The sequence below is a fragment of the Pectinophora gossypiella genome, chromosome 7 (assembly GCF_024362695.1).
Source record: "Pectinophora gossypiella chromosome 7, ilPecGoss1.1, whole genome shotgun sequence".
Lineage (NCBI taxonomy): Eukaryota > Metazoa > Arthropoda > Insecta > Lepidoptera > Gelechiidae > Pectinophora > Pectinophora gossypiella.
Window position 1 is genome coordinate 9235757 of NC_065410.1, and position 26637 is coordinate 9262393.

Below are 26637 nucleotides of genomic sequence, written 5' to 3' on the forward strand. Positions count from 1 at the left end.
ACTCCGTAAAGTATGGAAATGATTAGGGGTATGTGAGAAAGTTGTGAATTCGTTCGTTCTTCGTTAATATTTGACGAGAGCCGATGGCCGATCGTTTGCTGACCCTGCCGGTGACCCAGGGGTGCGCATCGCTCAATAATCTAGGGGCTGTTTCATAACTTACCTACTGGTAAACGTTTTCTATTTTATTTAAAAAATGTTCGCCTTTGACCACAATCTCACCCCACATCTTCATTAGCATCACCTCTCTCATCTCTGGTATAGCCTGTCGAATACTTATAAGTATTATGGCTGACAGAGAATAAAATATATTTGTACAACTATGGTGGATTGCTTTTGAAATGTTGAATAAAATCATGTTACAGAGGAGCTTCCTGCATCGCTTCTTCTTCTGAGTCTTATCACGTTTGGAATTGGTGAAAGATTGTAAGATAAAGAACTAAAAATATTCTTGACTCTTTAGTGCTCTATCTAAAATTTATCAGTAATCAAACAGGTCCTTAGATCCTGTTCAGAAACGGAAATGAGTTACAAACTCGTAAATTTGACGCCTGTACGATTACAATAAGCAAGTATAAAAATAAATAAAATTGCTATTACCATGCGAGTATGCTCATTGTCGTTATGTGCAATAATTGCTGAAGGGTCTTGTAATCCTGTCTACGATGTTTTCAGCCTTTAGCCACGACACCGCACGATATACCAAATATTTTACGAAATTTTCTTGTTGAAGACCTGATGGTAAGTTATTATAATAATAAATTGGTTATAATCTAAATCTAAAAATTGTAACTAATTAAGTGCCTTAATTGAGTATAACATTAATCAGAATAAGTAATAATATTAATTGCTGTTTAATGTAGTAGGCGGCTTCAGCAACTGGAGTCACGATTCTTGATAATTTCTCGGAATATTTTCCCATTCATTATATTATAATTATAATTCTTCGTGCAATGTCTTTCACCTTTGGGATAATTTGGCTTCATAAGAAGTTGTCACTTAAGTACAATTTAAGTACTTGTTTTTTTAAAGTGACAACTACTTACGAAGCTCTGTTAATGTCTAAATGCGAAAGATATTGCACGAGAATTCTAAGGAGTAAACGTTAGATAGCGCCGCAAGCAAGAAACACCTTCTTAAACTACACGTATTGTACTATTATACTACACATATAGCAATGTATATTATAACATGAAAATTACACCTTTCCGTTGACAAACTGGGCAAGCATTATGCCACACTTCACATCATTGTATTATGCAACATAACGCCAAAATCACCCTTATGCCTATAATTCACTGTTAACTAGGTGTCAACGATTAATTTGAATATTTTTTTTGACATGACTTATTGTAGATTTGCCGCAGATGACATTAACTACTTTCCCGGACAAATGGGGAGCGCTGAGGGCTCTCACCTGGTAATCATTTGAATAGCTAAATAAGTACTATAAGTGAATCTAAGGAAAATCATATTATATATAGGACGTAAAAAAATATTTGAAATATCCTAAGTCGGATCGGTAGCCCTACAGGCCGCATTACAGAAGTTTACTTTTTCAATAATGAAGTGCACTGCGAGTGGAAGTTCAATATAGTCGGCCACAATTTATGCCCGCATTAGAATGAGTGAGTATGGTCAATAAGCCGGTGGACACCGCATTACTCCGCAGCCAGCGCCCGCCACCACTCGTTTGCTTCTCAATAAATTGATACTTGAACATGTTACTTACTTACTTACTTCTTCGTCCCACCCAGTGATGTGCCTTTCGCGTTAATGTTCCCACTTTGAGAACGGTCCAGGCAGTAAAAACTCTTATTATTCTTAGCTTAACGGCCTCCGTGGTCCAGTGGTTGAGCGTTGGGCTCACGATCCGGAGGCCCCGGGTTCGAATCCCGGTGGGGACATGTCACAAAAATAAGATGATCCGTGCTTTGGAAGGCACGTCAAGCCGTTGGTCCCAGTCACTACTTACTGATGTAAGTATGTAGTCGTTACATGAGTCAAGTCAGGGGCCCTTGGCGGCTCAATAATGACCCTGGCACCAGGGTTGATGAGGTTGGTAATCCACTCACAACCCACACCATAAAAAAATCTTAGCTTTATTACCCAACCTTCAGGCAGATAAGACCAAAATACAAGAAATAATTATTTTAAAAAGGAAAGCAGTCAGTGCCCCACAAGTTCCCACTTTGGGGACATTCCCGGGCACGACACATCACTGGTCTCACCCACCGAGATTTTTAGATAGTCCAGTCGTTCACCTGTAAATTTTATTCGCTTTTCGCCTTGAATGACAATTAGTACTTGGCCGGACAAATGGAGAGCTTTGAGCGCTCACCTTGGCGTATACCTGGTGTTAGTGACATCGTAACGAAAACTTTGAGGGATGATTCAGACCATGATTCTGAGTTGATATCAAATGGAATTTTCTATCGCAAAAGTATGGAACTAAAAATAATTAAAATTATGAATAATATAATAATTATGAATTATTATTAATTACGTGTTATGTCTGATTGTTTAAATGTAGTTCTGTGCAATAAAGTATATTTGATTTGATTTAAAATAAAATACAAACATTTTCATGAAATTTGCGGCGGAAAATTTCACTTGATACAAACTTAGAATTCGTTACGATGTCATTTACACCCCGTATGGGTATGAATGACTACCAAAATCGTTTTCATATTTAGTACTTTTATTGGGTAATTGAATTAAAAAGTATGATAACATAACATAAGCTCACCTTTCTGTGAGACCGATTAATAGGTGCCGACCCCTATCGCGTCTAGAATAAAATAAAATAGAAGATAAAGTTGCTACTAGTAAAAATGGTTTGTTTTATTTCTTTCCAATTGAATTTCTGTGGGCGGACGCACCGAAGCTCTTGTCATTATACGTACCTACAAAAAATGACAGTTTCTGATTGGACAAGGTTTGTATGACGTCGATGAGATTAAAAGACAGAATGTCTTAGACAGGTATTTTTGGTTTTCGATGTAGGTTGGTGGTATTTATATTAAGTAACTTTGAGGAGCTCGGTGGTGCAGCGGTAAACGCGCTCGGTCTGCGATTGTTGAAGTTAAGCAACTTTCGCAAATGCCGGTCATAGGATGGGTGACCACAAAAAAGTTTTCATCTCGAGCTCCTCCGTGCTTCGGAAGGCACGTTAAGTCGTTGGTCCCGGCTGCATTAGCAGTCGTTAATAACCATCAATCCGCACAGGGCCCGCGTGATGGTTTAAGGCCCGATCTCCCTATCCATCCATAGGGAAGGCCCGTGACCCAGCAGTGGGGACGTTAATGGGCTGATGATGATGATGATATTAAGTAACTGAAGTTTTCCGAAGTAAAGATTTCGGAGTTCTGGAGACAGACATTGTATCGACTGACTCATTACTCTATGGGATCATCACACCATGTATTCCTCTTCCATTTATTTCTGTTGTCATCTCAGTACTTACTCACAACTTTCACACACATATATATCCTTCTTTACACAATCCATCCACACTATCAACAACTCATTATTGCAAAGCCGAGGTTCGCGCCCAACTGGGCACCCTCAGGCCTTAAACGTTGTACCGGGTGAGAGCCTTCAGCGCTCCCCATTTGTCAGGCCAAGTAGTTAATGCCATCTGCGGCAAATCTACAACAAGCCACGTCAAAAAAAATGTATCAACTGACTCATCATTGCAACATTTAAGTCATTACTTTTGGTCGTTGAGTACAGCAAGAAATCATATCTTAAATGAATAAATCAGAAAATGTATGAATGTCTACTTATTCTGAAATAGAAAACGTGATTGTTTTAAATAATAGAGAAGCATTAATAATTTCGTGGCTATAATTAAATTCCGTTCTCCTATTTTTACGAACAACCCACAAAAGGCATGCTCCGAATCACCCGTAACAAAATAGCTACTTACCTACTTAAAAATGTAAAAGTTGATCGATTTTGCAGTTGGTAGCTCAGTTAGTAGAACGCTTGACTCTCACTTTGAGGTCGCAGGTTAAAATCCCAGCATAGACCTAAACCAATGATTTTCGAATTTGTTTTCGGATACATATTTGGATCATAAATGATTATCAGCTCATCTCAGCGGTGAAGGAAAACATCGCGAGGAAACCCACATTCCCGAGAAACGCATATTTAGGAGGCGTGTGACCTAGCCTATATTGGCCTGGTTTTTCACACAGGCAACCTAAGAAAATGTAAAGAGGAAATTAAAAAGCGTGGGTGATTCGAGAAGACGACGCTTTATAATTACTTTTCAGTACATTTTTCTTTCTGAGAGAGGACCTCATAACGAGCTCATGACGGATGGAACGCCAAGATTGAGACGCAATACAAATCAGTTTAAGTTTTTCTTTTCGTCCTTGGATATTAATAGGTACCTACCTACTATGTTATTTCCATGAGCTAATCAATTTCTGTTAGTGTATTAGAGCTGGTAATAGTTTGGGACTGTCCATCTACTACCCAATCTACTACCCAATCAATCAGATACCCATCGACAGTCGGCTATCGATCTATTTATTAGTTGTTCCTACTTGTAACAAATAACTACTGGGTAGGCATAGAGTCGCTAATCGAATTTAAATAACCTTCAGCCACTTGGTGTTCAAGTCTAAAGTTATGAATCTGAATCACTAAGTACGAGTACACCACGGATTCAGTACATCTATGTATTACAAATAATTAGATTAATTAATAATTAAATTAATAGATGTTAATTTTCTAATTCGCTTTTTTTTTGTTTGGTTAGGACATTACAGGCTGATCACCTGATTGTCCGAAAGTAAGATGATCCGTGCTTCGGAAGGCACGTTAAGCCGTTGGTCCCAGTTACTACTTACTGATGTAAGTAATTAGTCGTTACATGAGCCATGTCAGGGGCCTTTGGCGGCTCAATAGCAACCCGGACAGGGTTGGGGACCAGGGTTAATGAGGTTGGTACTACACCTCACAACCCACACGATAGAAGAAGAAGAATTCGATATTGTTAAATAGATTTTTTGTCGTGACGTATTGGCCGGAGGTTAAGTAGTAAATGATGATGCTAGAATTTCAGTGAAAGTGCCAAAAAAATTGTTAGATATTGTGTAACCTATGCCAGCATTTTGATACAATTGAGTTACCTCCATAAAAGACATACTTGATCTCAGAATGTATTCCAAATTCAAAATTTCCACCGACCACAGGCGCCACATTTTAAAACCCGCTCTCTGCTGCGGAGTTTTATGATAAGTATGCAAGGAGATGCTAATAAGTAAAAATCAAAGTGTAAATTATTGATTTTTCCTAGAGCAACACGGACCTCCGCGGACCCGAGGCTTTTTCACACCCTCTCACCCTTTCACATCTCATAAATGAACTATAATGATATTTTAACACAATTAATATTTGAAAAAAGATACAAAACGGACAGTTATATTTAAATGTTTTAATATATAATTTAAATAATAATAAATAAATAAATATTGATAATTATTAAATGATTAAACAATTCATTTTAATAATTGTTTTTTTTTTTTGTTTTAATTGTTTGTTCAGAAGTTTTAATAATGTCTCTGAGACTTTTTACCCATTGTAACCATAATAAGTACCTATTTATAAGTAGGATAGTAAAGTTTTTGTAAACTGCGTATATAATCCTCAGAATAGTGAAATCATGAGTCAACTGTAATTTAGAAAAGCATATCTTAATCATTTCTTGTCGAGTGCCGTAGTGGCCATGTTAGGCGAAGTGGGTATTTCGTGACACACGCATAGCGAAAGAAACGCACTACCACGGTCAATCGAACACGGTGAAATACTTGTAGTACTATTTTTATCTAAAAATAACTGTGAGAAAATAGCTATTAAAATGAAAATTAGATTTCAAATATACAGGCTGTTAGTGACATCGTAACAAAAACTTTGAGGGATGATTCAGGCCATGATTCTGAGTTGATATCAAGTGGAATTTGCTGTCGCAAAAGTATGGAACAGAGAAAAATTAAAAAGAAACACTAAAATTTTCATGAAGTCGCATGTACTTGTACGGGGCGTAAGTGACATCGTAACGAATACTGAGGGGGATGATTCAGCTGATTATTCTGAGTCAATATCAAGTGGAATTTAAAAATACTAAAAAAAATATGAATGAATTTTGCGACGGAATCATGGTCTGAATCGTCCCCCTGAGTATTCGTTACGATGTCACTAACAGTATTATATGATCTGTGCTAACACCCTGTATTACTATGCGGTTGTCTATCGTAATCCATATGCAATGTTAAATAAAGTAAAAATACCAACAGCGGTTAGGCAAAATTATAATAAGTGTTTTTTTACCTAACTTGTTGTAAGTTTGCTTCAGAACTCGGGAACCATATACATTTTCCATCTCTTACATACACTGTCTTTGATTACTCCTTTAATATTTATCGTCTACTTGTACACTACAACGTAACTACATGATTTGAAAGTTAATTTATTTATGAGTTGGAAACTAACTACAAATGTATTTCCACATTCCATTTCAGTTTGGTAAAAAACAGTTACAAATGAAAGAATTGAGTGCGTACGTTCGAAAACGATACCAATATTAAGATTATAAAAAAAAAACATTAGCATAACATGTATATTCGTATGTAGATGTGTTCTATACACGGTTAAAGATAATAAAACGAAATATTTCAGCTTCTTCTTTCGTGTCAGGGTTACTATTGAGCAGCCAAAAGCCCATGACATGGCTCATGTAACGACTACTTACTTACATCAGTAAGTGTGTTAACGTGCCTTCCGAAGCACGGATCATCTTAATTTTGGACAATCAGGTAATCAGCCTGTAATTAATTTGAAGTATTTTTTGTGATATTTCCCCTCCGGGATTTGAACCCGGGACCTCCGGATCGTGAGCCTAACGCTCAACCACTGGACCACGGAAGCCGTTAAATATTTCAGCTACAAATGCTCTTTATGAAAGTGTTGTAATAAAATTGATATTTTGATATGATATATCCGGTGATTGTCTATAGACAATTATTGCCAAGTAACAAGTATTGCCTATAGGCAATACCCAACCATTTATTAATAATAATATAATACAATAACATAGGTAAAAAATATATTATTAATATAAATAAAAGTAATTATTATTACTTTTGTATTAACAGTCTACTGCTGGGCCTGTGCCCAGCAGTAGACTGTATACTGTGACTGTATATTACGTCCCACTGCTGTCAGTGGGACGTAATATAGGCTGTTTATGTATGTATGTAGGGTATTAACAGGTCCATAATTAAAAAAATAGTGAAAATGTTTAAAGTACAGTGACGTTTGCCTGTCATTAAACGTCTCGTCAATTATTTATGTATCTATTCCTAGACCCCGCAGGTCAGCCGAAACTTATACTTAGTGGGCGAATCGGCGGCCCTGCATTTGTCCTGCATAAATAATGCCGGAGTGGGTCGAGGGAATCATTTCATAGGCTCTAGCCTATAATTGCTGCCTGAATGAAGCTAGAATACTCAATTAAATTTTTCATCAATTATTTAAAAGGATAAGCTCCATAATTAGGAGTATGGAACATTCGTAAAACATTTATTCTAATTATTTTAAATTTTGTTATTGTCGCCGTGAAAACCAAGAAATGGCTTTCTGGAAACTTACATCCTAATGTGATCTAATCCTAATCTTCAACAAAATATCGATTTCTTTCAATGAATTTCATTACCGGTAATAATTTAGACTAAACATTTTTACCTACATTGAAACTAGCTAAATTAAAACTATTATAAAGTTATGTTAACAAAAATCACAATCGAACGCGTTTTTTTTTTCAAAAAATAACTTCCACGGATTTCACTCGCTTTATAGATCTAAGTGCGTGATTATAAGGTAAATGAAGATCTACCTACAGTTTTGTTATTAACCGTCTGTAGTTATTCCTTGATGTAATTACTGAAAGGCAGGTGGATGACAAAAAATATACGAATTTTATTTAAAAACCTTCACAATCACAACCTTTCGTTTTCTCCGTTTCACTTTTATGTAATTGAAAAGATATCTGCGCAGGTGTCACGAATTTTATCTGTAAAAAAATCTCAAAAGCCAAAGCGTTTGGCTTTGAAGTATTTCCCGGCCGTGCTTTGTCGAAGGCGACCTATTGAGCAATTTTCCTGGAGTCTCTTTGATTACACGGAGTTGTTAATGAAACCGATTTAATTCTAAATCTTCCACCAGTTCCATCGTTTATGCCTAAATAAGGGGACCGAATTTAGCCTGAGGTATCAGCCGATTGCTACCAATATGGAATATTCCATTTCTTTCTTATTATGCGGGCACTACATTGTTACGTACGCGTTTATTTGTATTTTAATGTGGAAAAGTAATTATGTTGTTGAGGAGTTTACACACTCTCCGAAGTGGTGATTTATATGATAAAACTAACAATAGAATTTCGACTTTCTAAGACGTGCTTTTGCGTGCGTGTGATTGGTAACACGTGCTTTCTGATGAAAAAAAATGATTGAGTTTGGAACACCGACCTAAAATATCTTGAATGTCATAACTAAAAAAACTTGAATGTCAAAAATCTGGAATGAAATTTTGAACTTGTATTTTCTTACCCAAGTTTTTTCCTCTCCCATAAGTGCTCAAGAATTACTTTAGGGTATGTCGTCTGTGACCCGAACGGAGACAGTGATTTTATTTTTAGAATCGATCATGAAACATCATATCCTTGAAATTAAAATTCTGGTTGATATTTTATTGAACAAACACAATTCAATTTTGGTATTTGCGAATGTATAATGTACTCGTAGGATAATCTGTGTACACATTAAGTATGTGACAGTCACTAATCTTCCTACCCAACTGTATTGCGTAAACTTTATAAAAACGTTCCTATAAAATTGACTAAACCCATCCTTAATCCGGGCGAAAGGGAATGGTTTGCAAAAAGTTTGAAGGCTTTAATTTAGCTGGTTGTTAATTCGTGCGCGACCGATTCAAAGGCAGTGTCAGCCATTATTAAAAGCGTAAATTGTAAAACAGCTGTAGCGAACTGCGGAGCGTCGCGTTTTAAAACGTGGTGAAATTTACTGTAGGCTCCCCTATCCGGCTTTTGTTCCCACACTACAAATTCATTTTCTGGCTATTAATAAGGTAAAATATAACCGAACAGTCAAACTTTTTCATTATATTGATAGTAAATAATGAGCAAGTAACCTACTAACAAGCCGATTTTTTTCGTAAAAAAAAGTTTGTTCCTTAATTAGGTAAGTAAGGAATCCATCCTATCACGAAGTATCTTTGTCCTTAGTGTCCTCTTATACCCAGTTCTTGGCTTAGGTCCAGGTAACTATCTACATCATTAAACTGAGATCAACCTCCCTCTACTTTACCATGCAAATGAAAACGCCAAAGGAAGGTAAATCATGGAATAAAACTGCATTATAAAAGGATTTTCTTATTCGAATTCCCTTTGTATTCAAATTAGATCAATTAGTTAATACTGTATTTTTAAATCAAAGCTAACATCGAGCGAAGTGACATTGCGTTATGAGAAAAAAATACAATAACGAGATATAGGTAACAGGTTACTTTGGTATTTTAATATTTTTTTTACATACTTACTTACATATTTAATAGCACAGTTCATGCCGCATAGCAATTCTATATGCGTTACAAATAATACTTAAACATGTAAGTATATACAATGTTATAACATTCAATATCTATACTAGACTCAAGCCACTAAAGCTACGTTACGCTAATTGCTTCTTGTGTGTATCTTTGCTCTGTATGAACACCGATCCATTACACGTAATATGTGGATACGAACTTCTTACACGTATGCTGTACCACAAACATCGTGTGCGGCTGAAATACACGTTTTTCTCTTTGAATGCGATTCCTTAGACAACACCGATCTCTCTGCCTTAGGAATTCCTTCCATGGTCGTGGCCAGATGTTTGTTTACACGCCAGACCGGCAGCCCGCGGCCTGCCCTAGGGAATTACTCGCGACTTTCAGCCTATGCTCATGCCCCTCTTTGACATGCATGTCTTGAGACTCCTGTTGCAACTTCGTTTATTTTAGGCCGCATTTTTACATTTTCCACATGTAACTTATTGACATTCTTTGGCCAAAAAACCTTCACATGAAACGTTAAGAAATCCATAAGACTTTTTGCGGAAAGGTAATAATCGATACCGATCTTCTTAATAGCATCGGTATAAAAATGAATGAAGTAGTCTTCTCAACCATAATAAACCATTAAGAAGCAATTTGGCGTCAGCATCCCAAAATCCATTTGCCTTTTAAGTGCTTTAATGATTTGTGCAAAAATTCCAGGTTTGGAATGATTAATTCCGCCAGTATTTTGATGAATCATTATCTTCAACGATACTTCCGCGAGGAAGAGAAATGGACTGTGTACCGCAGTTAATTAAGAATCTGTTGTATATTATATGGCAATATCCTGAGGAAAACAATTATATTTATTCAGGCGTAGTCACTGTTATCTTTCACTTTGTTAAATACATTTAAGTTCCCAGTTTTTACACGTGGTGGGTGAGTAATCAAAATATTATTTATCCCAGCTTCTGTATTGTTCTCTACAATCCGTTTTTGCCGAGCCCGTATGGTGACACATCCTTCGTCACGAAATAATAGTTCCCCGAAACGCTGAAACACAGGCATTAGTTTAATGTTACTATAACAATATTAATTAATGTCACTTAGAGGTAATGCGCCTTAGGAAAATTGAATTACTATCTGTAATATATAGGTAGGTACTTAGCATTTCCTCTATCTGACATGAAATAATCCTTTCAGCTACTTACAATTTCTTGTAGCTCTTCCCGACTTCCAGAACAAACTCGTTTCGCTCCTGAGGCGAGTAGTTTTTCCATGTCCTGTAGTTTCTAGCGTAACTGCCCAGGAGAGTGCCGGGGTACTTGACTGAATCTACCAGCAGTTGCCAGCAGCGATTGTGGCTGCAGAGATCTGAAGCAATAAATGACACATGTGTTTTATAGTCAATTATTATATTATATAGCCTCCATGATAGACCATGGAGTTAGTCTCACTATCTGGAAGTCCGCGCGGGTTCATTTTTTAAATCCTTTGTTTGGTTAGGACATTGCAGCTGAATCACCTGAGTATCCGAAAAGTAAAATAATCGTGGTTCAAAAGACAAGTTAATGTCGTTGGACCCAGGCTACTAGCCCAAACGCGTCCACCAACCCGCATTGGAGCAGCGTGGTGGAGTATGCTTCATACCCCCTCCGGTTCGGTCCGGTCCGGTGGGGAGACCTGTGCCCAGCAGTGGGACATATAAATGCTATTTACCAAACTAGGCTATTTTCCGCTATGTGCCTCACACCGTAATGTCATTGTGTTTTATTAACAGACATATTTTTTAAATATTAGTTTTTAGGTTGAATTGAATATGTACTAGGGATTATACTCTTCAAGATGCCTTCATTGCCCCACAGTACTACTTGTAAACTTCTAATTTTCCCAAAGTTTATAACTTTTCAAGCCGCCCGCAGGCTTCTGACTAGGTGTAACAACTATTGACGTAAGTCAATGGCAGAGACAATTTTGCTGAGCAGACTAAGAGACCCTCCACACTAGCGCCTCTCGAGCGTCATCGACTTGTTTGGGACGCCAGTGCCGCGCACGCTCGGCGTTCGGCAGCCTGCCAGCGCTGCGCTGGCGTCGCGTCGCTGCGACGTCGACGTCCCGTGGATGTTACGTGGACGGTGGTACGACAACGACGCCCGAAAGACACTAGTGTGGGGGGTGTCTTAGGCTGTAACCGGATAAGTGTATCGTATACATTCAGTTTCATACAATGCAATAGACATATGCGTCGTAATGTGACGTAATAATGTGACTTTATTTATTACATATTATTCTTTGTTTTTTTTTACGTGCCTTATTGTAAATTTGCCACAGATGGCATTAACTACTTGGCCGGATAAAATCGTAATGTGCCATAGTGTTGTATTTGCAAAAAACGCGAGTCAATTTGTACGACGTACATTATGTTCCTACGGTTTCAGCTAAATTGTAACCCTTCTTTTACTAATTGCGTCGACAATCGTTTAACTTTCACAATCACGCTTCTTAATTTGTAAAAAAAAATAGCTTGTTTTATGTTATTTTATGTTACTAAAAAGGAACTGAATGATCGACTTTGGGGCTATCATAAGTTTTGTCCTAATTTTAGTGATGATCTTTTAAAAAACATAAATTCGAAAAGAGGGGGTGCTTGCACATATGATAGCGGACCGATGGCTTTGTCATTCAATAATAATCCGCAGTCAATGACCGAAGAAACTAATAACGTCATTGATAACTGTCTATCTCCGTCGCGCGTCAGTGCGCCGCAACCTGCGCATGAGACCTCTCACTCATCACTCAATAAGATAGCGAGTCCAAGCAAGACGCAGCCGCCGGCCGCACGTCATACCCACTTGCATGCAAGTGCAAGCGAGATGTCAGAATGCGGGGAGGAGAGCTGCAGAGATAACAATCTCAAACAGGTTCAAATCGACTTGAATGAATCAGCTGACTATAAGAGGCGGTTGCGATCGGAGGATATTTTTAATTTATCTACAGAAAATACATCTAACATTCCGTCTCCAACTAATTGCAGTCAAAAAACATCTTTTGCTGAAATAACAGGGAATGGACAACAGTTGAAGGAGCAGAAAAGGGATGAAGAGTGGGTTAAAGTGCAAAAACGGAGATTACGAAATCGTTTCGAGATTAGAAAGGGGAATGCAGTTATTGAGTCGGGAAAAAGTTTTAGTTTTCGGGCGGCAGACACAAAGGCAGCATTGTTTATATCGAACGTACATAAAAATGTTTCAGAGCGAGACATTACAGATTACATTTATGAGAAGACAGGAGAAAAAGTATCATTAGTAAAAATTAAAATGAAGAAAGAAAGAGACTATAACGCTTTTAAAGTATTTGTGACAAAATATAAGGTTGATACTTTTTTGAACGACACCTTATGGCCATGTGGGATATCGTTTAGACGGTTTGTCAATTTGAGGCAGTTGCAATCTAATTAACTATTTAAATGGATAACATCAGACTAATTACATTTAATTGTAAGTCGATTAAAAGATCGATAGAGGGAGTGAGGAGCCTTTGTAAGACGGCATCTATAGTCGCTCTTCAGGAGACGTGGTTGCTGTCGCATGATTTACCATTACTCAGCACTATCGACGAGGAGTTTGGGTGTACGGGCACATCGGCAGTGGACATGTCGGCTGAGTTGCTTGTGGGCCGACCGTACGGTGGTGTCGCATTACTATGGCGAAAAGTGGCGTTTGATTCTGTGTCAGTGATAGACTGCAATAATGATAGGCTCTCGGCGATCAAAATTAGTGTCAGAAATATATCTGCTGTAGTTTTCTGTGTGTATATGCCTACAAACAGCTATGCCAATCTACCAACATTTACAGAGTGCTTAGGTGCAATAAAGTCAATTATGGAATGTGAAGAACATAGTGGAATTAACTCTTTTTACATTTTAGGTGATTTTAATGCCCATTTGAATAAACTATTTTTTACAGAACTGACAATTTTTTGTAATGATGAAAGTTGTTGTTGTATAGATGTTGATATTCTAGGTATGCAATCAAATACATACACATTTCATAGCGATGCTCATGGTTGCGATACATGGTTGGACCACTGCATTGTCACTGAGTCGGCTCGACACACTGTAACTGATGTCTGGGTACAGTATGATGTATTTTGGTCTGACCATTTCCCTCTTGTAATTGAAACTAATTTAAATAAGATTATACCTAAAACTAAATTACAAAATTTTGTACAACCTATATCTAAAAAGGGAACTGTATGGGGGGATCGACTCCCTGAACAAATAGACAGATATCATAGTATTTGCCAGTCTAGATTAAGAAATATTGATTTTCCTATTGAACTTAGAGAATGTAGTTATGGTTTTTGTCAAAATAAGGAGCATCATAGTATTTTAAACAAATTATATAATGACATAATTAATTCTTTAACTGACGCTTCTATCGCAACATCTCATTCCAAATGTCACCGAAAGAAAGGGTGTATTGCTGGATGGAATAAGTACGTTGCCGACGCTCATAAGGAGGCTAGACTAAAGTTTGAAGTGTGGCTCCTGGCGGGTAAACCTAAACAGGGTAAATATTTTGATGATATGTCGGGCTCAAGAAAAGCGTTCAAAACGAAATTAAAATGGTGCCAGAACAGACAAGATCAAATTAAAATGAACTCCCTTGCTGTTAATCACTCAAACAAAGATTTTAAGAAATTTTGGCAAAATACAAATAAATTGAATGTACGACCAGGTATCCCATTGAGCGTCGACAGTGTGCAAGATCATAGACAAATCGCAAATCTATTTAAAGACCATTTTTCTATACGATCGCCTTTGGGTCCTTCGTCAAACGGCGTGAGCAGCGATGGGGCCGGCGTGTCCGGGCGAAATCTGATATTCACAGCTAAAATGATTGCTAAAGTTATTAGTAAGATGAATAGAGGTAAATCGCCGGGACATGACGGTCTCAGTGTGGAGCACTTTAAATTTGCGGGAGTTCATCTACCACGAGTGTTATCACTACTATTTAACTTGTGTGTTACTCACTCCTACCTACCTGAGGCACTAATGCGCACAATTGTGGTTCCAATTATAAAAAGTAAAACTGGAGATGCATCTGATAGGAACAACTATCGGCCCATCTCACTTGCTACTATAACAGCTAAAGTGCTTGACAGTGTGCTCAATGATCATCTGAGTATTATTAAACTCAACGACGCCCAGTTTGGGTTTAGACGAAGACTATCGACTGAAAGCGCTATTTTATCGCTAAAACACACTGTCAGGTATTATACAGAGAGGAGGACGCCGGTGTATGCGTGTTTTCTCGATTTGTCCAAAGCCTTTGACTTAGTCAATTACGATCTGCTCTGGACTAAGTTGGGGGGCGCGGGTGTGTCGGCGGACTCTATCTCCCTCCTGAAATATTGGTATTCTAACCAGATGAATCAGGTGAGATGGGCCGGGAGCCTCTCAGATGAATACGTCTTGGAGTGTGGGGTGAGACAGGGTGGATTGAGCTCCCCACTGTTATTTAATGTGTATGTCGATCAGCTGATCGGAGGGCTCAGCAGTACCCATGTCGGATGTCACATTGACGGGACATGCGTGAACAACATAAGCTATGCCGACGACATGGTGCTGCTGAGTCCTTCGATTAGGGGTTTGAGAAAACTCCTGTCGATTTGTGAGTCATATGCGGAGGCGCATGGTCTAAAATATAACTCAAAAAAGAGTGAAATATTAGTATTCAAAGCGGAAAAACATCAACCCGCTCATGTGCCTCGGGTGACTCTCAATGGAGTTGAGTTAAAACTGGTTGATAAATTTAAGTACCTTGGACACGTCGTGACGAGTGACCTAAAGGACGATGTCGATATTGAGAGGGAGCGCAGGGCGTTGGCGGTGCGGGGTAACATGCTCGCCCGGAGGTTCACCCGATGTACACGTGAAGTTAAAATAACACTTTTTAAAGCTTATTGTCAGTCTTTTTACTCGGCGGGCCTCTGGGTTGCATATACCAAACGCGCCTATAACGTCTTGCGAATCCAATATAATAACGCTTTCAGAATGCTGTTGCGGCTTCCGCCCCGCTGTAGCGCATCAGGTATGTTTGCCGAAGCCCACACGGATGGTTTTCATGCGATTATTCGCAAAAAAGCAGCTTCTCTGCTGCAGCGCTTGCGAAACAGCTGCAACGGCATTTTGAAAATGATAGCGGCTCGGTTTGATTGTCCCATCCAGCATCACTGGATACAGGTGGCGATAGGAAATAATAAATAATGTTAAATAAATATTCATAATAACGTAATTTGTTTTAGCTACTAATAAATACTAACATAGCTATAAGTTGAATTGTTACTCACACTCTTAACTAACCATCTATGGACTATTGTGTTGTCTGATATAAATGAATAAATAAATTAAACTATTTCACTGTTACTTGCTTAACTCGTTTCAAATGTAAGTTCAAGGTAAATCTTTAAGAAGGGAAAGGAACTCAAATGTTAATATTGTCCTTATATTGAACTTGGCATTTCAATATTATCATTACAATATAAGTCTGCCACATTACATAAGCCTAACCTGCTGGTTAACTGCTGTGCAGCGGTTATCTACGTACATATCGTTTTTTTATAAGTATTTCTCACAATATTTTGAAATTTACCTGATATACGTTAAAAAATGGTTTCGATTTTATTTCGCAAAGGTATAATATAAACACCGAACGTAAAAGGCTACCTCTGTAAATAGAGCTATAATACTTCCAATTACCTCCTTGACATATGACAGTGCTTCTCTCATGAACATAGAGGTAGATATTGCCCATCACGCCTAGTAAATATGGATGGGTCGACAATTGGATGGATAGCAACATAGCGGATGGTTAGTACTCCAGCACTATTACACACGTATATAACTCTGAATACCTTCAGGTGTAAACTGCGGCCGAGGTCCATAGTCGCATCCAGGTTGTCTTACAGGCCCTAAGTTTCTATAGTTGGGCCAGAAGTCCACAGAACCCAGGGGTCTTGAGAACCCGTATTTGTTCGGGTCTGTGTGGAGAACAAAAACGTAGCCCGCAGAGCCCGGGTTGAGCCTTTCCAGGGGCACTCTGTTTTCGAATCCCACGCCGGCCGGGTCTAAACCTGTTATCCTGTAAATTTTACAAATATTTCACAAATATTATCATTTCGCTTCACTTTCAAAAAACAATTCGCAGTTTAAAACTTTGGAAGCTTTTGTGAATTAGAATGTTAGACCTTTTTATATACTTAATTTTAAGTAGTTTTGGCTTCTTTGAAGTACTTTTACTTTATCGTACAAAGGTCAAATTGATGTCCGTGACTCCGTGAGTTGAGGAGGGGCTAGAGCGGTCATATCAATACCTTTTTAGGCCTGCTCTCGGGACCTCTTCAGGGAATACAGGTATTTCACAGAGAGCCCTAAATTTTTCAACTTATGAAAGTTATATTCATTTTCCATACGAGTTATTTTGGTCAAAAACTTGTGAAATAGATCAAACTTATTTTTTCCAACATCATTTTCGTATAAAATATTTCATACAGGTAACGACAAATTCGTAGGTACCTAAACCAGACAAAATAAAAGGGCTATTAATACTGATAGGTCTCGAAAATCTTTATAATATTTTTTGATACAAATGCTTTAGGTATATCGATATGAAATCTTGTAAAAAAAAAACAAAAGAAAATCGATACTACATATAAGTACTATAAACTGAAGAACACCACCTACCAAGGTAATTGGATTCCCTTCTGCATGAGGTGGTTACCGGCAATGCCAAATATGTGTGCTCCTAGGGAATGGCCGATGAAGTGTGTTTGGTTGAGGTTTAGCCCTGCTGATGATAGATTGCGCAGAGTATCAGCTATGCGGACTCCCAGCTACCAAAAATGTAAGAAATAAATAAATAAGTGTAAAAATGTATTTTTACCACATCAAAATATATCATAAACAACAAACAGCTTATATAGGTACGATCCACTACTGGGTACAGGTACCCTAACTACTTTGGGGGGGGAAGGAGTATCATTTATTTTTTATTTATTTATTAAAGTACATACAACATTACAGTATGGCCCAATGCGCTGTATGACGAGAAAACAATATACGATCATGATCCATCACGCCTTTGCTAGTTCGTGGAAGTGTTTGGTCATACAATTTGTCAGCTTTTAGTATGTACGGTCATGAGTTCTAATAAGTATACACTTTGAAGCCACGTCACATTAACTTTTTTGACAAATTAAACCGTTAGTCTCATTAAATGGCAAATATGATAGTGCGGCAGGGTTCTAAAGTGGATACATGATATTGCTCATGACTTACTACTTAGATTTATACTATTTAACATAGGTATAAGGTATAACATAGGTAATTTCAAAACTTAAAATTAGATTTTTCTTTCGTAATTTAGCTACGAAAAAAGTAACATGTTTTATGTATTTAAAACTAACAACTTACTAACCTTGACATGTATTTACATTTTGGAAATTTGTACATTTGTAAAAAATCATAAGGAATATTTTATAGAGAAATGTTCAGTTAGGGAAAACTTACGTTCCAAATATTTATATAACTTTTATCTTCCATCATCAAACGGTTCAGTATTATATAAAAGTATATTTGTATCAGCCGTTCGAATTTTCAATCACTTACCCACCGAAATAAAATTGTTAGAGGGTAAGACATTTAAAAAACGTCTAAAAAATTGGCTAGTTGATATGGAATTTTATGACTTGAATGAATATTTTCAACAACAATGATATTTAAAATTGACAAATGTTTATAATGTGACTAATTATTAGGTACTTACTTAATTCCTTGATGCTCAATACTGACATTATTTGTAATATTGTACGTCCGACATGGACATGCTGTTGAGACAATTTTATAATGTTTGACACCTGCATGTATGTACCTACACAGCTTCTCAATAAATGTTTCTTGTCTTGTCTTGTCTTGTCTTTGGTGAGGTTAGTCATCAACCTTATTATCCACACGAACGGAAAATTACAGATATATTTTGTTCTAATAATGCTTGTCTAAGCGGCTCTACTCTGAATTTGTATCCTTTCGTTTACAAACCTGATAAATTACATGTCAGTCAGAAGAAAATGAGTTCATGTTTTCGCCGACTTTAATATTTTCTATGATAAACATAATTCGAAGCAGCCAGGTACAAAATTTTCAGATTAAGAGAAATATTTCTTTGTGTCTCTATTCTTTATTTTTATTTTCCCTGTTATATAATTAAGTTGACTTGTCATATACAGGGTGTTAGTGACATCGTATCGAATACTGAGACGGATGATTCCGCTAATTATTCAGAGTTAATATCAGAATCATGGTCTGAATCATCCCCCTAAGTATTCTATATTCTGTATATCGTGTCACGGGCGGAAAGCTATTTATGGTAATGAGTCAGCGAGTAAGTATTATAATTGCAAAAGTAGGTAGGTATGTTTGTTTTAATTCCACTTTCACAACTGGACAGATTTGGTTGGTATATAAATAGATTCCTTATAAATACAGGTTATAGAATAGATGTAAGTCCATACGAACGATGTCGAAAATGCAAAACGAGAACGGTTACGTGTAAAAGTATATAGAACCTTATCATTTTAACATATATATACATATCTTTGGTAAGATTTTGTTTGAACTTAACAAATAAGTTCTTAAATAGGTGTATTGCGTATTTTTAAACGTACTATAATTAGTTATGGAAGTACCTAGACTACGGCAAAGGGCGAACTAGGGGTTTAAAAACATTTCACACATCAAAACTATTCATCTGAAAAAGCAATGTTGCTATTTTACATTTGTTTGCATTTACAATATTTTTTTTTAATTTTAGATTTTTAACCCCCCTAGTCTAAGTAGAATGTCATTCAATGTTCACCCACCATCCGTCCAAACGTAACAAATGGCGCCCACATCACAGTCATTGATTTAAGATCCATCAATCATAAGTAACTTGAATCTTTGTCAACAAACCAGACGGTCTTATTGTGATCACTATAAAACTCAAGTTTGAAGTACGTTTTCAAAGTTAATCGTAGGAAACATTTTCAATGTTTACTTATAAAACCTTATTTATAGGTAAGATAAGGTGCAAAAGTCCAAGCAGTTTCTTGCAAAGTAATAAATTAACTAGTTGCACTTAAGACCTCCTGGTTACATGTCGTTTCTGTAATAGACCGAAAACATCTACAAAAACATAAATTTTATAATTGTGACAACTAATGGTTCATAATTCCACCACTGTTTACAAATAACTCGCTGGGCTCAGTGACCGCACTTTTGCTCTTTGATTGTACAAAGGACGCTCATAGTTTTCATTCAATACCAATTACAACATAAGCTCACGACTATATTCCTAATTGGGGTATTCAAGTATGCAGCCATAGCATCATGGACTTTAATACAAGGGTTGATGGGGTTGGTAAACCACCTCACAACCCACACGATAGAAGAAGATGGACTTTAATAGCCGCGCATTATGAGACCAACGTGATAAAGAAGGAAAGATTTTATTATATATTTTTCATTTCTCATTATGTGATGTGAACTTGCAGTTTTCATGTCATTTTTTTTATTTTGAAACAATGACTTTACTTTAGCACGTCATCACTATCCTATCAAACTTTAAATACTTATACAAATATACTTTATTGCGCCAAAATAAATAAAATAGTTACAAACGAAACTTAATTAGGCACATGGCAAATGGCGGCTTTATCGCTTAAAGCGATTTCTTCCAAACAAAAAATAAGGCAAGAACCATTTCATATTATTTACTCGTAATTTATTACCACTTTATATGTTGATTTTGTTATTTTACTGATACCTACTTATAATCCAAACAACACTTAACCAATTCTACTAACTAAAATTAAACTACCCTCAAAATTGGTCGGTACTTAAATAACTCGATGATGAGAATCGATCAGTTACACTTGTGTTTAATGGAATAAATAGTCGAATTTGTTCAGTTCGAAAAACGATTTTTAGAAAAATAAGGCTTAGCCAAGTTGCAAACGATTTTGTAAATCGACATGGAAATTAAGTAAGGAACTCTTATTATTTTTCATTAAAAAAGCTTCCAATGTATACTGCTGCTTAGCTGTGTGTAGCTAATTAGATAATTTTGGTTGTCAGATTTATTATAAGTAATTTAATCTTTAAGAACTCAAAGCAGTATGCAACCTAGAGGCTATAGACATACTGCTTTTAGATATATTAGTCTACGTAATTCTGAAGGCTATGTGGACCTGTCTGACTACCGCAATAGCTATTATGAACATTAATTATGAGTTAATTTTCTGCTATGCATAAATACATTAACAATTCGATTACGTATCACATAGATACGTGACTGACTATCTGTTAAATTGGTCTCCGATTCAATCCTACGCTTCATCTGGTTGTAGTATAGGCTTCAAGGCAATCTCATTATCGCATAATGATTAAAAAAAATAAAAGGCCTTTTTGAATAGTATCTGTATGAACAAAAAAATATATTTACTTCATCATCACCAGCCCATTAACGACCCCACTGCTGGGGCACGGGCCTTCCCTATGGATGGATAGGGAGATCGGGCCTTAAACCACCACGCGGGCCCAGTTCGGATTGTTGGTTATTAACGACTGCTAATGCAGCCGGGACCAACGTCTTAACGTGCCTTCCGAAGCACGAAGGAGCTCGAGATGAAAACTTTTTTTTTTGGTCACCCATCCTATGACCGGCCTTTGCGAAAGTTGCTTATCTTCAACAATCGCAGACCGAGCGCGTTAACCGCTGCGCCACCGAGCTCTTTACTGACAGCGGTCAAATCAATCAAGCTAAAAATAGGAAGGTGAGCTTGTTTTGTTTATTTACTCTGATATGGACACGAATTCCTGGGGGATTAAACAGACCACGTCAAAGCAATTCATCTAAAAATGTAATATTTCTATTTGACATTTGTTTACATTGTTAAATTGCAATATTGCTTTATAGATGAATGGTTTCGATGTGGCCTTTTTAACTCCCCAGCTCTCTTCTTTTCTTATTGTATATTTGCTCGGAATTAGATTTCATTGATAAAATAATCTGCCCTTTCATTTTATGTTATTTAAAAGGCCAACTAAAATAGTTCTCAGTTCAGTATTGTTTTAGGAAAGCACAACGCGCTTTAGTTTTAAAATATAATTTAAACTCCAATATTGACTAGATAGACGAGGCACGTGCCTAATTAATAAAAAAACAGACAAGCTTCATACCTTTCTGGCATTAGGCGCCGCCCAATTGACATAGGACCTGACTAGGCCAGGAGGGACGATTGCGGCCATATGCTCCCAATTCAGAAGGGCCACATTGCTGTTATTCTGCCCCAAGTAGGCTTTGATCACGGCTGTCACGGCAGGGCCTTCAGGACGACCTGAATACAACGATGATACAATACAATACCCTCTAAACTCCTTATTGCACAAAAACACAATCACAAATACAGTAATAATATAAAAAAGTACATGTACCATGATCGCCGCCTACTGTACTTTTCTTCTTATCGTGTGGGTTGTGAGGTGGATTAACAGCCTCAACAACCCTGGTGTCAGGGGTATTATTGAGTCATCAAAGGCATGACCCAGGTAACGAATACATACCTACTTACATCAGTAAGTAGTAACCGGGACCAACGGCTTAACGTGCCTTCCGAAGCACGGATCATCTTACTTTCGGACAATCAGGTGATCAGCATGCAATGTCCTAACCAAACTAGGGATCACAAAGTGATTTTTTGTGATGTCCCCACCGGGATTCGAACCCGGAACCTACGAATCGTGAGCCCAACGCTCAACCACTGGACCACGGACGCCTATTTTATTTTTTTGTCCTATTTGTGATTGTCTATTTGTATTTTTCTGTCTAGACACAGATACAGGCTTTAAACTAAGTATAACACTTTAAAAGTCTACTTTACGAAGAAAACTTATAAGCGAGACAATCTTGTTCAAGGTACGTTCATTACAAACTTACTTAAAAAAATCCTTTAAGTAATGAACAAGAAGAATAAGCCACGTGATTTTTTAAGTTTTACTTTTTACGATTTTCACGTGAGCAAAGTTCCTTATTATTCTTTTTTTAATTCTTATTACTTAATAAGTCAGATAGATTTAGAGGAGAAATCAGATAAATGAATCCCGTCGACCGTGAGCTTTTTTATTGTTTTATCTTTTTTGAAATTATATTTGTAATTCTCATTTTTTTATAAGAAAGCAATCTCTTAAAATATCACTATCATCAATAAATAATATAAAACACAAGTAGAGACTCGTTCGTACTATGTTCGATTACTGTGAATAATGATAAATAATTCATAAACTTTTTTTTTCAAAAACAAGTGTTATTTCATATTTTATTTTGGTCACAAAATTTTAAAAAGAAGTTGTGGTTACGAAAATTAGCAATTTATGACGCCCAAATTCAGAACTGGTTTAAGCTGTTAAAGCTGTTAAAAAGAGGCGTCCACTTGTAACAACATTACAACTCCTTTAATTTATGGCTCGTTTAGCGTGTAAGAATTATTAATATTCTCTCATAAGTTCACAACTCTTTGAAAATATTTGTGATAAATTCACATTAAAAAGTCAATAATTTAGAATCATATTTGTATTTTGTACGGCACATCAAAAAGGCGATATTATCGAAAAAGACAGCAGGAATAACCCAGTAGGTAACACTCAATGACTTTAACAGAAAAATGGTAAGTAGGTGTTTTTAAAAAAAGTTTTAGTTTGTAAGTTGTATGTTATCACTACATAGTATAAAACAAAGTCGCTTTTTCTGTCCCTATATGTACGCTTAATTTCTTTAAAACTACGCAACGGATTTTAATGCGGTTTTTTTTTAATAGATAGAGTCTGAATGCCATCGAAACGATAAGAAGAAGAATAGATAGAGTAATTCAAGAGAAAGGTTTATTATGTATAATAACATCCATTAAATAGTGGAGAAATATTGTTATTTTAGAGGTTTTTAATGTGATGTCGTAAATAATTTCATTTTTTCCTCAGCATTGCACCCGAGCGAAGCCGGGGCGGGTCGCTAGTACATAATATAGAATTAATATTAAAGAAGTGACATACCTGTGAAGCCATGCGCAAACATAACCGTTGTACGACTAGAGTTATACCAATCCTTCTTGAATATTTGATCAGCTTCCGTAATTGGTAGTTCTGTGTACTCGTCGAAATTTCTATAAAAAAATATTTAAGGACGTCGTCAAGTTTAAATGCCGGAATGGACCTGTTATTTTCTTCAACGTAGTATTCTCTATTCTATGGCCATAAAAAAGCCTGTTTATTTTGAACTCAAGTAGATAACCCACCAAACCGCAGTGGGGCAAACTGGTAAAGAATGCTTCTAACTCCCGAGGTTGATTTAGGGGACAGTTGTACACATCAGTGGAACCCAACAGGCTGTTCATGCTATTAAGCAGTGTAGCACATTTATCGCGTGCATAGGCACGCAAAAATAAAACCAAAAAACAAACACATCCAAAAATAGACCAGATAGCCAGATTTCGAATTTCGAAAAAGTGCCCACCGGCCGACCGGTAGAGCAGAATTGTGGATGGTAGAGTGTTTCATAGCTCCTGTAAGGGTAGGTACCGTTTTTATTTGATAGGTACTCTATAGTAAAGACTCGTATTTTGCGAAAATTTTGTCAAAGGTGGCTTTCAGTAGAATTAATAACTAAAGGTGCAAACAGACAGTGTAATAAACTCGTGGCATACAGATAGATGGACGGACGGACGTGACGAGATTCTAAGGAGAATATTTTGGGGACAAACATCTAAAAAAGCAGAACTTACCTATATACATATATGTATATATAATGCGTTTGAATTTTTACCTGTTCATTTTCGAAATTATTGTTCAATGATATTATCATTGAGAATGATAGACATAGAATAGACAGGTAATTTCTGAGAAATATACGCCGGAAAGACAATACTCGTTTTTAGTCGATTAAACTTAAGTACACTTACCCATAATAGTATCTAATTTTGGCATCGTTATTGTCATCGCATAGCCCTGGAAAGTAAATTAATTACATAGTAAGTAACTATTACTTTTATCAACATGACTGAATAGAATTGATAACCTAGTTCTTAATTACAAAGCAATTAGTCTCAGTTATAAGATAAACGAATGAGTTATATTTTAAGAAATACGTGGGCGTTATTGTTTTCATAAGGCACTTCATTAATGTTATTAAGTTCCTTATAGAACATAAGTAAGTACTAACATAATTTTTATGTATCTATTACTGTCCGTAAATAAATAAATCTACTATTATTATTGTTAATATAATAAATGGTTCTATAATAAAGATTTTACGAAGTTGACTCACTTCATATTTAAAAGAAATAATATTCAAAAAAACGAGTCTGGTCTAAGTAGGTACATGTGTCAAATGCAAATATTTGTTTGACCTTAATATTAACATAATCTGGAGGCAAGAATTCTACATAAGTAAACTTATACCTGCCGTTCTTAACTGATGTAGATACCTAAAATACATTATATGTATACATTACAGAACGTATCCATGTATAAAATTGTTAAAAAATAATTGATAACCCGCCAACCCGCAGTGGAGCAGCGTGGGGAGTGAGAGAAGGCCTGTGTCTAGCAGTGATACGCACATAGGCTATTTAATTATAAATAAAAAAACAAAAACGTAAACAGCCTATATACATCCCACTGCTGGGCACAGACCCCCCCCCCCCCTCACCCCTCAATCAACCGGAGGTGGTATGGAGCATACTCCACCACGCTGATCCAATGCGGGTTGGTAAAGGTGTTTTACGGCTAATAGTCGGGACCAACGGCTTAACGTGCCCGTGTGTGTGTAATTATAAATAAAGATTATTTTTTGATCCTTACAAAACATAAATCGCGAGGAATTTTTAGCTTTTGATGAGAATTATATTTATCTTGGACTGAGTAGTAAGTATTGATATGCGGTTTTCACTATTATGATCTGCACCTTCTCTGTGAAGACAATATAGTAATATCTGGACCCCGGTGAAGCCGGGTTGACTCGCTATAGTCGACAACAAATCGCATTATAATAAAAATCATTTGGCAGTACACTTACTTCTAAAATTAAGGTTTCGTGATGGGATGCGAGGCTATTCATGAGTTAGGTTGTTTGTTTTTTGCTGCTACTGCTAACAGTAGAATTACACACGGTAAAAAAATATTGACTGAGAATTTGTCTACCGGTTGATATATAGATAACTATAACACCATGTACCTACTTACATAAATATTTTATTTACACATGTCGAATTTTTTATATCTTATTTTAGTCAATAAATAATTGCAATTATTATTGCGACGTACCTTAGTAGTAAAAAAAAATTGTTAGTACAATTTGTACAAAAGTAGTGATTTCTTTTATTACATATTTTAAAGTTGAAAATAAGTGTTTTGTTAAAAGTAGATAGGTGGTATTAAAGTTTAAAATTTTATATTCAAAAAGCATTATAATATATAATATTTTTAAGACTGATGGATTAGTTATGAAAAAAGTTTCTTGAGATCGATTTCGATTAATTATTAATGAATTACAAAATTGAAACTTCACTGATTACACCATCACAAAAACAACTCTATACTCGTAAATAAAAAATCGGATCATATTATGTTTCAACACAAAAACATTCACTTACCGGTGGCGAAATATATAAGCGAAAAGACTAACAGGCTTGCTTGCATTTTGCGGCGTATTCGCGATATGTTCTTTCTGAAAAGGCTCCTTATGGTTATATATAGGGGCCGGTATCTCGCGCTCTGTGAATTTTACCACCCACCTTGACATCATCGCTGCTGATTACGGTTCATTTATTTACCTTTATTTAAAAAAAACGATTAGTGAATCGCTTTTCAGTTCTTTATCTACTTCAGTGTACTTGAAATACGCGATATGAGACTAT

At 36.5% G+C, this 26637-nt stretch overlaps 1 protein-coding gene across 1 annotated transcript; it reads right to left on the reverse strand.

The window, feature by feature from the left end:
• Positions 1–9542: 9542 nt before the first annotated feature.
• On the reverse strand, positions 9543–26477 carry LOC126368069 (phospholipase A1-like). The gene is made up of 8 exons (XM_050011948.1): positions 26374–26477; positions 24682–24727; positions 23777–23886; positions 21911–22068; positions 17378–17526; positions 16549–16775; positions 10842–11004; positions 9543–10683 (listed from the first exon to the last, which is right to left on the reverse strand). The coding sequence occupies exons 1-8, from the start codon at positions 26417–26419 to the stop codon at positions 10614–10616; spliced, it is 969 nt and encodes a 322-aa protein (XP_049867905.1). The 5' UTR covers positions 26420–26477; the 3' UTR covers positions 9543–10613.
• Between the last annotated feature and the right edge of the window lie 160 nt (positions 26478–26637).